At 46.1% G+C, this 15,901-nt stretch overlaps 1 protein-coding gene across 1 annotated transcript in view; it reads left to right on the top strand.

Annotated features, from left to right (window-relative positions):
- The window catches only part of ARFGEF2 (ARF guanine nucleotide exchange factor 2), an 85,712-nt gene that overhangs the window by 20,101 nt on the left and 49,710 nt on the right, over nucleotides 1-15,901 (top strand). Inside the window, exons 4-11 of the mRNA XM_053927098.2 lie at nucleotides 2,528-2,674; nucleotides 3,667-3,846; nucleotides 4,205-4,439; nucleotides 8,287-8,355; nucleotides 10,451-10,602; nucleotides 12,785-12,915; nucleotides 14,049-14,283; nucleotides 14,878-14,977. Of these exons, the coding sequence (XP_053783073.1) occupies nucleotides 2,528-2,674; nucleotides 3,667-3,846; nucleotides 4,205-4,439; nucleotides 8,287-8,355; nucleotides 10,451-10,602; nucleotides 12,785-12,915; nucleotides 14,049-14,283; nucleotides 14,878-14,977 (1,249 nt within the window). The remainder of the gene's footprint in view (nucleotides 1-2,527; nucleotides 2,675-3,666; nucleotides 3,847-4,204; nucleotides 4,440-8,286; nucleotides 8,356-10,450; nucleotides 10,603-12,784; nucleotides 12,916-14,048; nucleotides 14,284-14,877; nucleotides 14,978-15,901) is intronic.

The following is a 15,901-nucleotide window of genomic DNA, read 5'->3' as shown; positions in this document are numbered from 1 at the left end:
TCAAGATACCTACAAATCACACAGGGTCCTGTGGGTCCCATTCGGGACTCCTGGCTTTGGTCTGTCCGCACCCCTACCCTAGAGAATATAAACCCCATGAAAAAAAGGACTGTCTTGCTCACCGTTGTATCCCCGGTACCCAGAACAATATCTGGCATGAAGAAGGGCGAGAAGGCAGGACTAGAAAGACCCACAGGACGCAGGAACTCTGCTTTTTTTCTGGCTCCAACTCTGTACAGACAAGGGAGTAAAGTCATAGTTAAAACCTGTTTCAGTTTGAAACGTCACGTGCCCTTTGAGGAGTCTGGAGAGGGGAGAATGCGTCCAACCTTTTTTTTGTATTTGAGTTAAACATCCAGGAATTCACTTCTATCTTTGCTTTGCAGCATCAGTGTTGGGTTCTGTGGGGCCTGCTTTTATTCATTTTTATTTAAAAAAATTATTTTTTTACTGTCTGCAGTATTTGTTCATTGTTTGTTTATTGAGGGAAACTTTCTTTGCCCAGATATTCATGTGTCACAATTCAGGAACACAGGTCAGTGACAGACTTTCAGGAACTCAACCCAAAGAAATTCTTTGCATTCCAAACGCAGTTCGCACTCTGCGAGATCCCGGTATTCCTCATCTCCTCAGAATCTTTCCTGGAATCATAATTGCTGTAGAAATCTGCACATGCCTGCTTTCTTGGTTCCTCCTCAGCAAACTTGCAGAAAACCGCAGCCCCCAGGGATACAGTGAATACTCCAACAATACGAAGTCACAGGCGCTTTGCCAGAAGGCCACGTGTCTGAGGTTTTGTCAGAGCTCTGGAAGGCACAGTGGTTACGTTCTCCTGAACAACCCCGTGCTTCCTGGTTGGGCCTGCTTTTCAACGTTCCCGTTTTAGCAGCTCATAGGCCACCCCACTCATAACCCGGTGCTCAGGAAGGACTTGCGTGCACGAGGAGTACGCAGTAAGGATGTCCAAACCAGAGCTCATTCGGAGGGAGCCAGCACTGCCCCCTCGGGAGGTCTGCACGTGCAGCAGCAATGAGCAGGGATGAGGTGAAAGGGCACCCTGACTTGTTCTTTAAAAGCGCACTCGGTTCTCTGCCACTTCCCCTACCCGGCCCGTCTGGAGATCTCTGGGGTTGGACTTGATCTGCAGAGTGTATTCAGGCCTTTCTCCTGCTCACTCTCCTGATCTGTTTTTATTCTGCTTCCTGAATGTGGCACTTTCATAGCTACTGATGGGCAAGAGCCATTGAGAAATGGCGTCAGGCCTCTGCGGGGTGGTGGACCTTCCTGTGGCAGTCAGCGGTGGCTGCACTGTAGAGAACCTCAGGCGCTTGTGTCTCTGTGCACAGGTAGAGGCAGATTTGATGAGCCAGAGACCCAAATGGATAAGGAACAGAACAGCATTTTTAAAGAGTCTTCACCGAGTCCCCGGAAGCAGACAATGCATTAGAATTCATGTATCCCGGTGGGGTTGTGTTCAGCGAGCGGTTCATTTATCTGGTCGGCCTTCAAAGTCATCAGGATGGCTTGGAGAACACTGGTGCCTGGGCTCTACCCCAGAAGCTGTGCTTAGTACATCTGGGTTGAGGTCCCGGAACCTGTATTTTTAATGAGCTCTCCCAGGTGCTTCTGAATCTCAGCCAGGCTTGGAAATCACCCTGCTCCTGACCTTTGAGTTCCCTCCCAGCTCTGATTCTCTGTGGTGAAATGCAGGTCATCAGTGAGGTGACAGGCAGGCTGCCTCTGAAAGGCGGCCCCTGTCCAAACCGATCTGTCACCTGATTGTGAGTGCGTGACCCAAGCAGCCACTCATCTCCTCAGGGTAGCGGGCGTTGTTTGACAATGTCGGTGCAGAGTTCAGTGTTCGCACTTCAGTTTCTGGATTAGAAGAAGTACCGATGTGACTCAACATGCCGAAAGAATGCGAGCGCGCACTATAAAGTGTCTGAGTACCACCCCTAACCACAGCTGTTCCTTCTCAAGCAAAAATGTGACTAGTTTTTTTATGTACCTTTCCATTTATATACATGTTTTCTTACAGCTTGAGACATAATTCACATGTATATGATTCTCCTACTTAAAGTGTATAATTTCGTGATTTTTTTATATTAATAGAGTTGTGTGACCATCACCACAGTCTAATTTTAGACCATCTTTACACCTCATAAAGAAACCCCATTTCCCTCTGAACCCCCCCCCCAGCGTCAGGGAACCACTGACTACTTCCAACTCTGTTATATATGTGGTTTGAATCCTTCAGTTTTTTACTTGAGTGACTGTGTACTAGGGACAGTTCTACACCTTGCCTCTTCCTTCAGGTACTGTTCACCATTGTGGGGCTCTTCTGCCATGGGGCGGGGGGGACAGAACCAATGCTGCACTCTCAGGGTGGCTGTGCCCGCCGTGCCCCTGGGGAGCAGAGAGACCTGTGGGCACCGAACGTTAAAGGCCGTGCTTATCATCTGCTACAGTGGGCGGCTTCAGTCCCTGCCAGGCAGAAACATCTCGTCTCTGTTCTTACTCTGTTCAGAAACTCATCGCGTACGGGCACATCACTGGCAACGCCCCAGACAGCGGAGCTCCGGGGAAGCGGCTGATTGACAGGATCGTGGAAACCATTTGCAATTGTTTTCAGGGCCCTCAGACTGATGAAGGAGTCCAGTTACAAATAATTAAGGTATTTCTGTGTGTTTGCCTGGTCTGGATTTTAAATTAGAAACTAGTCCCTGCTGGGAATTTGGATTTCTGATTTACCACGTGTTAGTTGTCTCAGGTGGTGCTGAGCTGGAACAGAAAAATGTAAGCATCAGTTAGGTCTTTTATAAAGTGTCAGAATTTATTAGTGTGAACTAAGACAGGAAGAGTGGAACCAGGTGTATTTTCAGAGTAAACAGTTCCACTAATAACAGTGTAAATTGTTTGTGAATTAAATCGGCTTGAAGTCCTCTGGCCTTGCCCCTTGAATTTCGTTCGGGATTCCCAATCTGCCATTTCTCAGCAGGTTCCTGTTGATACTCTTATCACCAGTTTGCTCTTGTCTCCTTGTCCCCCGATTCCATTTCCCTGTTCCATAGCTCCTGCAGGAACGGGTCAGCATGGGGCTTGTCAGAGAACAGGACTGGGATGGGTGTAGCGTGCTGCATCTTAAGCCCTAACTATATTAGTTCTGTGAGGGATGGCTCCGTGTTAGCCACACCTTTCCTAAAGCTCCCTGGAGGACCCACTGGGGGACTGGGAAACGGACCCCCCACCAAAACATGGATATTTTGTGGTTAATCTAGGTGAGATCAGGTTGGAGCATCTTCCCTCCAATATATATTTTTGGCTTTTTAAAAAAGTAAGCTGGTCAGTGGAGTGAAGGGAGGGAAATGGGACAACTATAATAGCATAATCAATAAAATATATTTTAAAAAAAAGAAAAAAAATAAAAAGTAAGCGGTAGAAAGCCCTCTTCAACACAATTATCTCAAATTATTTGGACTTTATGGAGTTAATTGTTTTTAAACTCAGAGCAGGTACTAATCATCCAGTTTAGTTTACAGAGCCATTATTTTTAAAATGTGTCAGACCAAATGAAAACAAAACCAGACCTCGTGGAAGAGTTTGGCTGTGGGGGACTTGGAGCGAGGTGGGTGTTCGTGAAGCTGAAGGTTTCGGGTTCTCGTTCAGGCTCTCCTGACTGCAGTGACATCCCCGCACATCGAAATCCATGAGGGCACCATCCTACAGACGGTCAGGACGTGTTACAATATCTATTTGGCCAGCAAAAATCTCATCAATCAAACCACTGCCAAGGCTACCCTCACTCAGATGCTGAATGTCATTTTCACCCGCATGGAAAACCAAGTGGTGAGTGATAGCAGGCATCAGCTGCCGGGGGCGGGGCATCATCCCATGCTGCGAACTGTTTTGTGGGTGGCCTCAGTGCCTGGCGAAGATCCACTGGCATTTTAAAGTTTATCCCTTCTTCCTCTGAATTCTCTACACTCTGTTTTTGTTCTTGCTTTAAAGAGCAAGGGAGAGAATCTCTAGCACGTGTTTTAAAATTTGCATTCACAATTTTTTTGAGTTTGTCAAAGGAATTTATTTCCTTTCAAACATGTTATCCTTCTCTTTGGAAACTTTTTTAAACAGGCTGGTGTGTTTTCTGTTCCTTATCAAAATTCTGGAATCATTTAGGTTGAATCCCCTTTCTGTTGCCTTCTAGTTGCAGGAGGCCAGAGAATTGGAAAAGACAGTCCAGTCGAAACCCCAGTCCCCTGTGATCCAAGCTGCCGCAGGATCCCCAAAGTTCAGTCATGTGAAGCAGAGCCAGGCACAAAGCAAACCAACAACTCCTGAAAAGACGGATTTAACCAACAGTGAACTTGCCAGGAGTCATCCTGGGAAAGTGAGCTCAGAGAACGGAGACGCACCCAGAGAAAGAGGCTCATCGCTATCAGGTATGCCCTGTGCGCTGTTCCTTTCCAGCTGGGCGGGGACAGGATAATGTCTGCAGGAACCTCTGATAGCAGCTCATCCATTGCTGGGCCTTCTCCTTGACTTTACCCTTTGCTTTCCTATCACGGAACACAACTAGCACGGCATGATGGCTAACGGCCCATCGTTGGCTCTGCAGTGTTCTCTCCGTCGTTCCTGGAGTGTATCTAGCCATTGCTGCTTAGTGTCAGCTTCAGTGCAGTGGGCTCAGTTGGGTGCACTTATCTCCCAGTAGTTATTATTTGGGTGGTTAGTCATTCGGAGTCTGTCTTACCCTCCCAGGGGACAGTAGGACCTCATCTGTCATGTATGCACAGGATTTCCATGCCTTGCCCCCTGCCTGGCAGTTTGTAGCTACTCTCAGACCTCTGAGAGGGGCAGGAAGGTGGGCAGTGGTTAGGTGCATAGATGTACAGATAGCATTGTTTTCTTGGACTGTGACTGAGAACATTACTTGTTTTTGTTTGCTTTTTTAAATGAAAGCGATAATTATTCTCCACCTGTAATCTTAAAGTAAATAATGTATTAGGCATGAAATTGTGGATTGGGCTGCCATCCACAATTATTTCTGAACGTTTGCATCTCTCCCTGAACAGTTAGTATGAACCAGATCCAAAATTGCTGTTTCTTTCAGGATTGTACCTTCCCAAGTGATCCCGTCAAATAGTTCTTTACTCCAGCTGCTGGCTCTGCATCTTTGTAATTGCTCTCATGCCTTCCTCTGTCACGTTATTGGTAACGATTTCTGACGCTGGTATGTTCCCTACTGGAGTATACAGATTTGAGCAGCTTTTGTTCCTCCGTAACTCACCACAGTGCTTGGCTTACGTAGGAGCGGGCCAGGTGTCATTGCTAGAATGTTGCGCTGTGTCAGTTCACCCAAGGAAAGGACAAAAGAGAACGTTGCCACTAAGAACTGCGTGTGTCTCAGGGTGAGCTCAGGTGCCGCCTGCTCAGTCCTGCTGTCATGTGACGTCGGGAAGGTGTTCAGAAGCCCCTGGCCCACCCTCTGTCTGCCGTTATCATTTGCCTTCAACTCTCAGGGCAAGGACCAGAGTTTTACCGTAACCCTCATCAGGCTGTGGTCAGTCAGTCACTATTAATATTTAAACACGATAGTAAGCATAGCTGTGCAGATGTAGACGTCAGTCTCTCTGAGCTGCATGAAAGTGCTTCCACTATGGCCCATTTTCTGCACAGCAGCCAAAGTGCTCTCTTAAAAGCGTGCATTAGACCACGACCCTCATCAGCTTAAAACCCATTGGTAATTTCCCATTCTGTCCCATTCAGAGCGAAATCTGTGTCTGCCCTGCTCCCTTGGCTTTCACGGCCCTGTGTGACCTGGCTCCTGTGTCCTTCTTTCACCTCTTTCCCCCTCGTTCACTACACACTTTGCAGGTGGTATAGATGGTATTTCTGATTCTTGAAAATGCTACACTTACTCTTGTGCCTTTGTTCTTCCTGCCCCTTCCCTGCCCCCCTTGTCTTCAGGTCTCTCAGTTCAAACGGATCACCCTCTCTGAAGCTCTCTGTCACGTCTGTCTTCTCATCCTCTACTTGACGTTAGAGTTAATGTTTACTTGTGCTTGGTCTGAGACCCTGGCTGCCCTGCTTACGACTACATTCCCAATATCGGGAATGGTGCCCAACACTCATGGCAGGCAGTAAACACAATGTTTTGAATAGATGGTGGGGAGGGGCTTGATCTCTAGACTCTAGGTTGGCAGAAACACAGTAAGTGAAAATTCCATGAGGATGATTTGCAGTCAGTTTGCTGTGGATTTTGTTGCCAGTACATGGTGCATCCCTGAGGCTTCTCGAAAGAACGTGGGAATCAGATTGCCTGTGTGAATCAAACCGCAAACTTGCAACTAGGTCAGAATGGAGGCGTGCCGACAGCCTTAAAGAGCCAGTGGCTTCAGTTCTCAAGGTGTGGCTCTGATGGATGAGTCCACCAGAAGAAGGGATTGAGAAGCCTCCGGAGCCAAGGAGGAAGGACAGCCTGAGAGGGGGGTGGCAGAGACAGTGCCCTGGGCGGGAGTCCAGGCTATAGAGGCCCAGGCTTTGGCGCCTCTGTGACAGAGCCCACACATCCAGCCCTCCTCTGGTCCCATCCACAGGCACCACCATCACACAGCCGCCTCTCGCTAGCTGGCCACCGCCCAGAGCCGTGCTCACTGAGTGGGCCCTGTACGTGCGTTTTCTGTTTCAGCGGGGACCCCCCTCCCCCCGTGGCCTTCCTGGGGAAGTTGGCCTCCCAGTGAAGACAGTTCGCTGACAGGCCTGAGCCCCTCTTTCCCTGTTGCAGTTTTTCATCCCAAGTTGATAAATCAAAAGTCAATTTGTCAGTCTTACCAGCCTGTCAGGAAGTGGATCAAATGGCTCTTTGTAAACTCACAAAATGAGGGTTTTTTAAGCCTAAGATGTGCTTGCTTGCGTGAAGTCCTGGGGGGCTAACAGCTGCCCCGGGGAGCCTGCCCTACCTTTCCGTTTGCCCTGCTCCTGCTTGTGTGGCTAGCCTCGCTGGCTTTTTGCAAACAGCCTGATGGAGATGCGGCAGTTACCGTGAATACCCCCGCTTAAAATGTCCAATTGAATTCGTTTTGGTATATCCACAGAGCTGTGCAACAGTTCATCACGCCCATTAGCAGTCACTTCTAAGTGCTGTAAAACAGAGAAAGCTCATCCGCCCTCATCCGTTATGGAGGTTCTGATTAGACAGCCTAGGTTCAGATTATGACTCCACCACTTAGTAGCCCTGAGCCTCAGTTTCCTTCTCTGTAAAAGGAGACTACAGCCAGTAGTCTATGTTCCAGCTTTAGGAGAATGAAATGAGAGCAGTGTCTGGCTGTGTAAGTATTTGCTCTTATCTTTCAAATAAGCTTCAGGTGGAACGACTAACGAGTTTAAAGAAAAGTAGCAGAGGGGAACCCGGTGTGAAGGTGACGGGAGCAGCACAGCGGCGTGATGGCGGCCTGTTCCCTGCTGAGTAAACAAGTACTTGTGTGGGGTCAATGTTCAGGGGCAGGAGGGCCCTCTGTGCTGCTCCCCAGGGCCTCAGGCCCACGCATGGGACTCATACATGCTGGCGTGTTTGAAAATCCTCTTTAAGGGAAAATTTCAAGGGTTATTTTTGTTTTGTTTATGTAATGTGATGGCCTTTTTGGTCATTGTGATTTTTATGTGTACTTCTGAACGTCTAGTCAAGGGCTGTTTAGCAGTTCTCCCAGAACTAGTTTTCCACAAAAACAAATGGTGCCAAACCTCTTCTTCCATGTAAACGGTCAACATTTTGCAGAAAATTTCCATTTAAAGTTTAGTAAATCTCCGACTATCACATTAGAAATCTCATGCTAAGTTCTAGGTTTACAGTGTGGGGAAAGTGAGGCAGTCAAAGGCAGCCACTTACCAAGGCTTCCTGTTCCCCAAGGTGAAGACACAAGAGAAACCATCATCTTTTGTTCTGCCGGGAACCACAGCTGGATAAAATCCAGCTCCTGCATCCAGCTCAGGGTGGAATCGGGGTCCTGGGACTTAGAGCAACTGTGGCTTAGGGAGGAAGAGTGTGTAAGTCAGAGGGGTGTTAGTGTTCCACAAAGGGAAACTGGAAATCATAGCGGATGTTGCCTGGGAGGCTCCAGATTTCATGGACTTGTCTTCTATTGGCACAATTGACCTGGCCTTCGTGGGTACTTATTTGCACCCTTTGCTTTGTGAAATGTGACCCTAGAGAACATGGACAAAATCTCTTTCCCCTTCCTGTTTTCACTGGAAGTGCCCACACATGTGTGTTTGTGTTTATGTGTGTAGGGACTGACGATGGAGCCCAGGAAGTGGTGAAGGAGATCTTAGAAGATGTGGTCACCTCCGCTGTTAAAGGTAAGAACCCAGCCTTGCCTTCTACCTCATTCCTCCAAAAAGTCCTTAGCCAGACACTTTAGTGGTAGAGTGCCCGCCCCCAGTGAGCCCAGGGAACCTGAGTCTACCTGTGTCTGCTCATCTTTCATATGGAATTCAAAAATTACTTGTTTTTAGTGGTTGATTTTATTCTCATTTGAGTTGGGTTCAAGAAGCATGGTCTGCCCTGACCAGTGTGGCTCAGTTGGTTGGGCGTCGTTCTGCAAAGTGAAAGGTCGTTTGTTCGATTCACGGTCAGGGCACATGACTGGGTTGCAGGTTCAGTTCCTGGTCAGGGTGCGAGCATGATGCAGCTGATCAATGTTTCTCTCTCACATCGATGTTTCTCTCCCTCTCTCTCTCCCTCCCGTCCCCTCTCTCTAAAAATAAGTAAATGAAATCTTTTTCTTAAAAAAAAGCACAGTCTGATGATGTTAGGGCTGGGGCTCCACAGGGAGCCCCAGAGGGCCCCTCCCATACACATCCAGTTCCTCCGGGAGTGCACTGAGCCCTGAGGTGGTGTTGCTGCTGAATTTCCACGGCTGGCCACCGCTGTGTCGAGCAGACAGTCCCTGTGTCAGCAGCTATCAGAGGCACACGGGAGCCTGTTCTCTTTTGTCAGGTTTCACTTATACCCCCTCAGTTTCATGGTGTGGCTTCAGTGGGATTAAACTTGTATAGCCCAGAATCAGTATTGGATGATTTTTTCTTTGTTTTTGCCCAAAATCTCAGGTCAGTGGCTGTATGTTGAACACATAATTCCAGTGTCAATAGACCATTAGTGGGTTAGGAGATCAATAATTTAATGGGTTACAATCTGCATTTTGTGATGAAAGAAAGTAAAATGAAAATAGAATACCAGCTGAATGCATTGCATGTGGTTTATTAAGCATTGTTTTGTGAAGCGTGCATTTCAGTTATTTGTGTGCACATGTGTACTAGGTCATGACTCTTAAAATGCATTTCTTACTGAAGGTCATAGTCAAAGAAATTGGACCTACTGCTCTAAGCTCTATTCTTTTGTTAATTTAGGGTACCATCAAGCTATATACATAGATTTCATTATTTAATTCCTTTTAGAAATGTCTTCAAAATGGGATAATTTTATTTCACACCCTTAGGTTTTTTTCTAGGGCCAATACAAGTCCTCATATAATAAACATTGATCTGTCTTGTTCACTGTGTATCCCCCAGTCCCTGGCACAGAGCTTGACAGATAATAGGCACTTGGTAGACCGTTCGTTGAATGAATATATGCTTTGTAAAACCATTGATGATGATCGTGCTTATAAAGTTGTTTGATGTTCCTTATATATGTAAAGATCCGCATGGTAAATGCCTCATGGAGATCAGCTGTTCTTTTTATATATATATGTATTATTTTTAAAGAGGGAGAGAAACATCAGTGTGTGGTTGCCTCTCATGCACCCCCTACTGGGGACCTGGCCTGCGACCCAGGCATGTGCCCTGACTGGGAATCAAACCAGTGACCCTTTGATTTGCAGGCTAGCACTCAATCCACTGAGCCACATGAGCTAGGGCCAGCTGTTCTGCTTATCATCAGATATCCTTTCTTTCATTAAATGATGAAATCTATTCAATTCTTTGTTTTTCCTTTTTCACATGGTTGCCAGGAAGCTCAGGTCTACATTTTTTTTCTGTGAGGTTTTCTTTCATAACTGTCAAATCCTTTTATTTATGTGGTTCTTCTCTAACGCTTGTATTAATAACTCTTTTTTAAAAAGTCTACCCTTTTCATGTTAACAGCTTCTAATTTTTTTCAAAAGGGGACAGGGTGGGCAGGGCCACTGTATCGTACAATTCTGGAGGCCGCATAGACGTGGATTACAGAGTGAGCCAGGCCCCCGGCAGTGGGGCTGTGGATACCAGACACGTGGGAAACTTACACACCACCTTGGCCAAGCCTGTTGCAATATTATGTCAGCCATGGGGTAGTGGTGCGGGGGAGGGAGAAAAGCGGTACCTGGAAGGTTACGTGAAGCACTTCTGCATGGTGTCAGGCTGCCTTTCCGGATAAGCGCTGATTCGGCGATGCCTTTTGTACTTGTGTTTGAAGAAGCAGCACAAAAGCACAGTCTGACAGACCCCGAGAGGGCCCTTCGTGAACTGGAGGGCCAGGAATGTGCTGTCCCGCCAGCAGTGGACGAGAACTCACAGACCAACGGGATAGCGGATGACAGGCAGTCCTTGTCGTCAGCAGATAACCTGGTATGTTGATGACTGACTTATACAGACTGAGTTTGACTTTCACCTTTTTGGAAGGGGCAGAGTTCTCTGTCAAAGAAGTGAGTGAAAACCAGCGAGCCCTATCCAGGTGTTGGTCGCAGAGTCCTGGCATGATATTCTTCGTATTAGTAGGTTCCAATTTAGAGTGCACCAATTAATGTGGATTGTATACAACAGTGTTATCAAACCCTGTTTATTCAGATTCTTAACACTGACATTTCCTGCACTGTTCCTTCTCTCTCAAAGTATGCATTCATTATTAAAAATAAATAAAATATAGAGGAAAACCAGGGAGATATAAGAGTCATCCGTGATCCCATAACTCAGAGGTAATCCTTGTTAACCTTTTAGTTATATCTTTCTAAACTTTCCTCCCCTCACATATTTTTTTCACTTAAATGGAGTAACTATATATATATAGTTTTGTAACCTACTTTTTAAACTTCATATATATGATGAACATTTTTTAGGCCCGTAGATATGTCCACCACAATTTATTTTAAATAGTTTTATTTCCTGTTGAAAATGTTATGAACTCGCTCTCTGTACCTTTTCACCAGTGTTTCTCAGCCTTTTTTATTATTGCCCCTTTAACAAACCTTTTTACCACCCACCCTTCGTGAAATTTTAAAGGCACTGTTTATGTACTATATGTATACCTGTGTTTTACACATAAAAAATAAGATATTTTTCACCCCCAAGAGCCATATTTTTGCCCTTATCTTAGCCTGTTACAACAGAATACCACAGGCTGGGTAGCTTATAAACAACAGAAAGTTGTTCCTCACAATCCTGGAGGCTGGGAGTCCAAGATCAAGACCCCAGCAGTTTCGGTGTCTGGGGCGGGTCTGCTTCCTGGTTCATAGGCAGTTGTCTTCTCTGTCCTTTCATGGCAGAGGGGTGAGGGACCTCTCTGGGGCCTCTTTTATAAGGGCACGAATCCCATTCATAAGGACTCCACCCTCCTGACCTGATCACCTCCCAAAATTCTCACCTCTTAGTATCACCACATTGGAGGTTAGGTTTCAGAATATGAATTTTGGGGGACACCAACATTCACTCTGTGGCAGCCCCCTAGGGGTTATAGTATCCCTGTTAAGGACGCACAGAGGGATGGGTGTATTTAAATACATAGGCAAGACTCGTGTCTCATTTACGAGGCTGACTTGCTGTGTTCACTGCACCCTCTATGGGCATCTCTCCACATCAGTATGTATAGATCTAACTGATTTTTTAATGGCCATGTAAAATCACTCGTGTGGATTACCATAATCTATTCAGCCAATTCCCTTTAGGTTATTTCAGTTTTATCACAGGAACAACAGTTCTGTAATGAACATCCTTATAGATAAATCGTGTGCACATCCCTAATTCTTTCTTTAGGGTAAATGCCTACAAGTAGTATTGCTGGATCAAGAGCTGGAAGCTCTGGCTAAGCCTTTTGATCCTTAACATCAAACTAGCCTGTTGGGGAGGTAATTCTGGCATCTCTGCCCACCTGCAGGCTCTCAGTTCTCGCTTTCCCATATCCTCATCAAGACTGGGCAGTAGCGTTCATTCAGACCTTTGCCAGTCTGACGGGAGAGGCGCCCTGCCTGCAGTAGTGGTTCGGAGTGAGGTCGTGGGTTTGCCGTTTGCATTTCTTGGTGAAGTGCTGCTTCATGTTTTTTGCTTGTTTTCATTTGAGATAAAGGTTTCCTTATTTCCTTAATGAACTATAAGAACTTATTATATGTTGAAGATATTAATCCTTGCCATAGGCTACAAATATTTTTTTATTTTTAAATGTCGCTTACTTATTTAAAGTTTATTTGAAAACACCCATCATATTTCTCATTTATCTTGGAATAGTATTCTTAGAAATACATTTTTACCCAAGCTTATATAATTACTTATATTTGTTTTAGTCTTTTATGATTTAATGTCTGTGCATTTATCACTTTACACCACTCACACCCACATTTCGAAGGATGGGAACAGGTTTTAGAACTGCTTTAATGGCTCCCCCTTGCTCCTGTGTTGCCACTTCTCCCCCACCACAACCCTCAGTTCCCCGCTGAAAAAGTAAAATACATTTCCATGAAATAATTACATTTCTTATTTTTGAAAACAGGTATCCTTTTGTATTGACCCTTTGATTTTTCTCGTTTCTTTCTCACCTTAGGAATCAGATGCACAAGGACATCAAGTGGTCGCTAGGTTCTCTCACACTCTGCAGAAAGATGCCTTCCTCGTGTTTCGCTCCCTTTGCAAGCTGTCCATGAAACCCCTTGGTGAAGGCCCCCCGGATCCAAGGTAAGCAGACAGTAGCTCTTGGCTGTTTATGACCCAGATGACCCAGGAGGATCTGAGGGGTCCAGGAAACTCAGTGTCTCGGCCCCAGATTGGTGTGAGTGCAGGAATTTATTCGGGATGGTTTTACAGCTTTTCAAGCTCCTAATGGATTGTCTTTGTGTCCCCACCAGCCAAGAGTTTGCCCAGTTTTGCTTTCTTGGTTTATGTGCTAAAAATAATTTCATTGAACATGCATTTACCCTCTTTTTACTGACTCATGGATTTAATATACTAAGGGTGGCGGGGGCAAGATGTGGGCAAACCTCAGTTTCCTGACCTGCTGGGGACTTTGCTTCATGGATACAGGTTTAAGCCCCAGATTCAAACCAAAAAGCCACATCTTTCTTTGTAGTAGCAAATGAACTATCACAACGATGGAATGCTGTGGGTTGTCCAAGCAGAGGCTTCGGAGCCCAAAAACACTGTATTCAGTCCTGGCTCTTCCACTTGAGATCAGCTCTAGGGCTGACATTATCTGAAAAATAGGAATATAGAAAATCACCTTACAGGACCCATCTAATAAAATAATACATAGTGACGTCCAAGCACAGGGCCTTGCCCTTTGTAAGAGTTTTATAGTCACTATTACTATCGTTGTTATTATTGCTAGTCCTTAATAAGAACCCTCAACTCTTATTTTGAGAAGGTAACCATTAGGGAAATGGTTCATGGAAGGTTCCCGTTTCTTACCATCCCTTGGGCACCCTCTTCATTGTCTGTGAAGGTAGAGAGGGCCGGGTGTCTTAGTCTCCCGTGAACGATGTAAAGTGCTTGTTCTGTCAGGTTAGTTCCAGGACCCGCTGTCCAGGTCAGTCGATACTTGCCTCTCTCCTGCTGCACTCTGCGCTCTGTCGCAGGGCGGGATGGAAAGAGTAGGAGCTGGCAGCTCTTGTTCTCACAGGGTCTGCAAGTTCCAAGAGGACTCACCTCGTGCCATCTGCTCTTGTTCTCTTGACATTGGTTGCTGTTGCTAGTTCTTAATTCATTGGCTTCTCAGGAAATACTCACCTATAGAGGAATGAGACCTGCTCAAGAAACTTGATTTTTAAATTTTATCTTTTAGCCTCATCATTGTTTCTTGTTTTCTTTGCCAGGTCCCACGAGCTGCGCTCCAAGGTGGTCTCCCTGCAGCTGCTCCTCTCCGTGCTGCAGAACGCTGGCCCCGTCTTCAGGACTCACGAGATGTTCATCAACGCCATCAAGCAGTACCTCTGCGTGGCGTTGTCCAAAAACGGCGTCTCTTCCGTGCCTGATGTCTTTGAGCTCTCTCTGGCCATTTTTCTTACTCTTCTTTCAAACTTTAAAATGCACTTGAAAATGCAGATAGAGGTACGGCCTCCAAATTGGTTTTTAATTTTATACCAGATGAGTTAACTGCTGGTGCCATAGTCACCAGGAACTACAATAACACAGTCTACTGACTGCCACCCCCGAAGAACTTCTTGAATGAATGAGGAGAAAATACCTCTTCATAAACAGTTACTGTGCCAAAATCACATATGCTTTTCATTTTAACCAAAGGTTTAAATCACGTGGTCTGTGTGCTAGGCTCAGACCCCACAACTTGTTTGTTTAGCCTGTAAATTATTTGAAATACCCTGACTTAGTTGCCAAGTTGGAAAATCAGATTCTATGTGAAAATCCACATTCCTGGTTTCTCTCAAAAAAATCCTGCCTCTCCACGTGGCAGCTCTTGGCAGTCACTCAGGAAGAGCCACTGCTCCAATGGGCCCATGTTCCGCAGTTCCCTGTGGCCCTGCCCCTGAGCTGTTCCCACGCGGCCAGCATTCCGATGCGATTCAGCAACATGTGTGCACCACTCTTCCCTCACCCTAGGGCCTGCCTGTCCTCTAAAGGGCTTGGGGTTTGGAGCCCTAGTTCAAACTACTAATCGGTGTCTTCCTTGGTTTTCATGTCATGTAGGTCTTTTTCAAAGAGATTTTCCTGAACATTTTAGAAACATCAACCAGTTCTTTTGAGCACAGGTGGATGGTCATTCAGACGCTGACAAGGATCTGCGCAGGTGTGTTTACCCTGAGGGCGTATGCTCATTCCTTTGGCTGGCCCAGGACCTCTGGATGCATTCATTCTCCAAAGTCCAGAGGAAGACCTCTAACTCCTCCTTTTAAAGTTTTGATGAAGTTCTGGGAAAACCATACCTTAGAGGAAGTGCTGGGAAAACCATTACATGCTAACCTGATGCTAACCTAACAAACAGTCCTGTCCCACCTCTCCTCCTTTAGAGGGTGACCGACTCAGCCTGGGTTGCCTGAAACATCTTAGTACTGAAGAGTCCTCGTCCTTGGGAACCCCCAAACCCTGGAAAATTGCTTTTCTAAGTCCCAGGGTCCCAGGTGTTGGAGCTGCCAACCCTTGAGTGGGCGCATAGGGGAATGTGGATTCGCCTCATACTGCGTGATCTCGTGCCTGTAACACCAGCGCCCTGCTCGCATCATCAAACATAAGTGCCTGAGAGTCACGTGACTTCGAGAGGTGGATCAGGCAACTGTTACTCTTTTTTTTTTTTTTTTGTCCTCACCTGAGGACATTTTTTTATTGCTTTTAGGGAGAGAGGAAGTGGGGAGAGAAACACTGATGTGAGGTAGAAGCATCAGTTGGTTGCCTCCTGTCCTCATCTGGACCAGGGCTCCTACGTGCCCTAACGGGGAATCAAACCTGCAGCCTTTTGGTTATGGGATGATGATCCAGCCAACTGAGCTGCAACAGCCAGGGCTGTTACTCCTTTTTTGATGAGGAAAGTGACCTTGGACGAGGTGGAATGAACTGCCTGAGATTTTAGTTAGTACCAAGGCCTAGAGAGAGGGCCTCCCGCCTCCCTACTACTTACAACATACATTTCCTGTGTAAGGTACGTCCACCTGAGTTGGTTATTCACAGGAAAAAATTTTTGAAAAAGGAAACCTGTTTAATAAAAAAATATAATTGC

Source organism: Desmodus rotundus, chromosome 6 (assembly GCF_022682495.2).
Source record: "Desmodus rotundus isolate HL8 chromosome 6, HLdesRot8A.1, whole genome shotgun sequence".
Classification (NCBI taxonomy): Eukaryota; Metazoa; Chordata; class Mammalia; order Chiroptera; family Phyllostomidae; genus Desmodus; species Desmodus rotundus.
The sequence above is the reverse complement of the archived record's forward strand: the minus strand, read 5'-3'. Positions and strand labels throughout refer to the sequence as shown.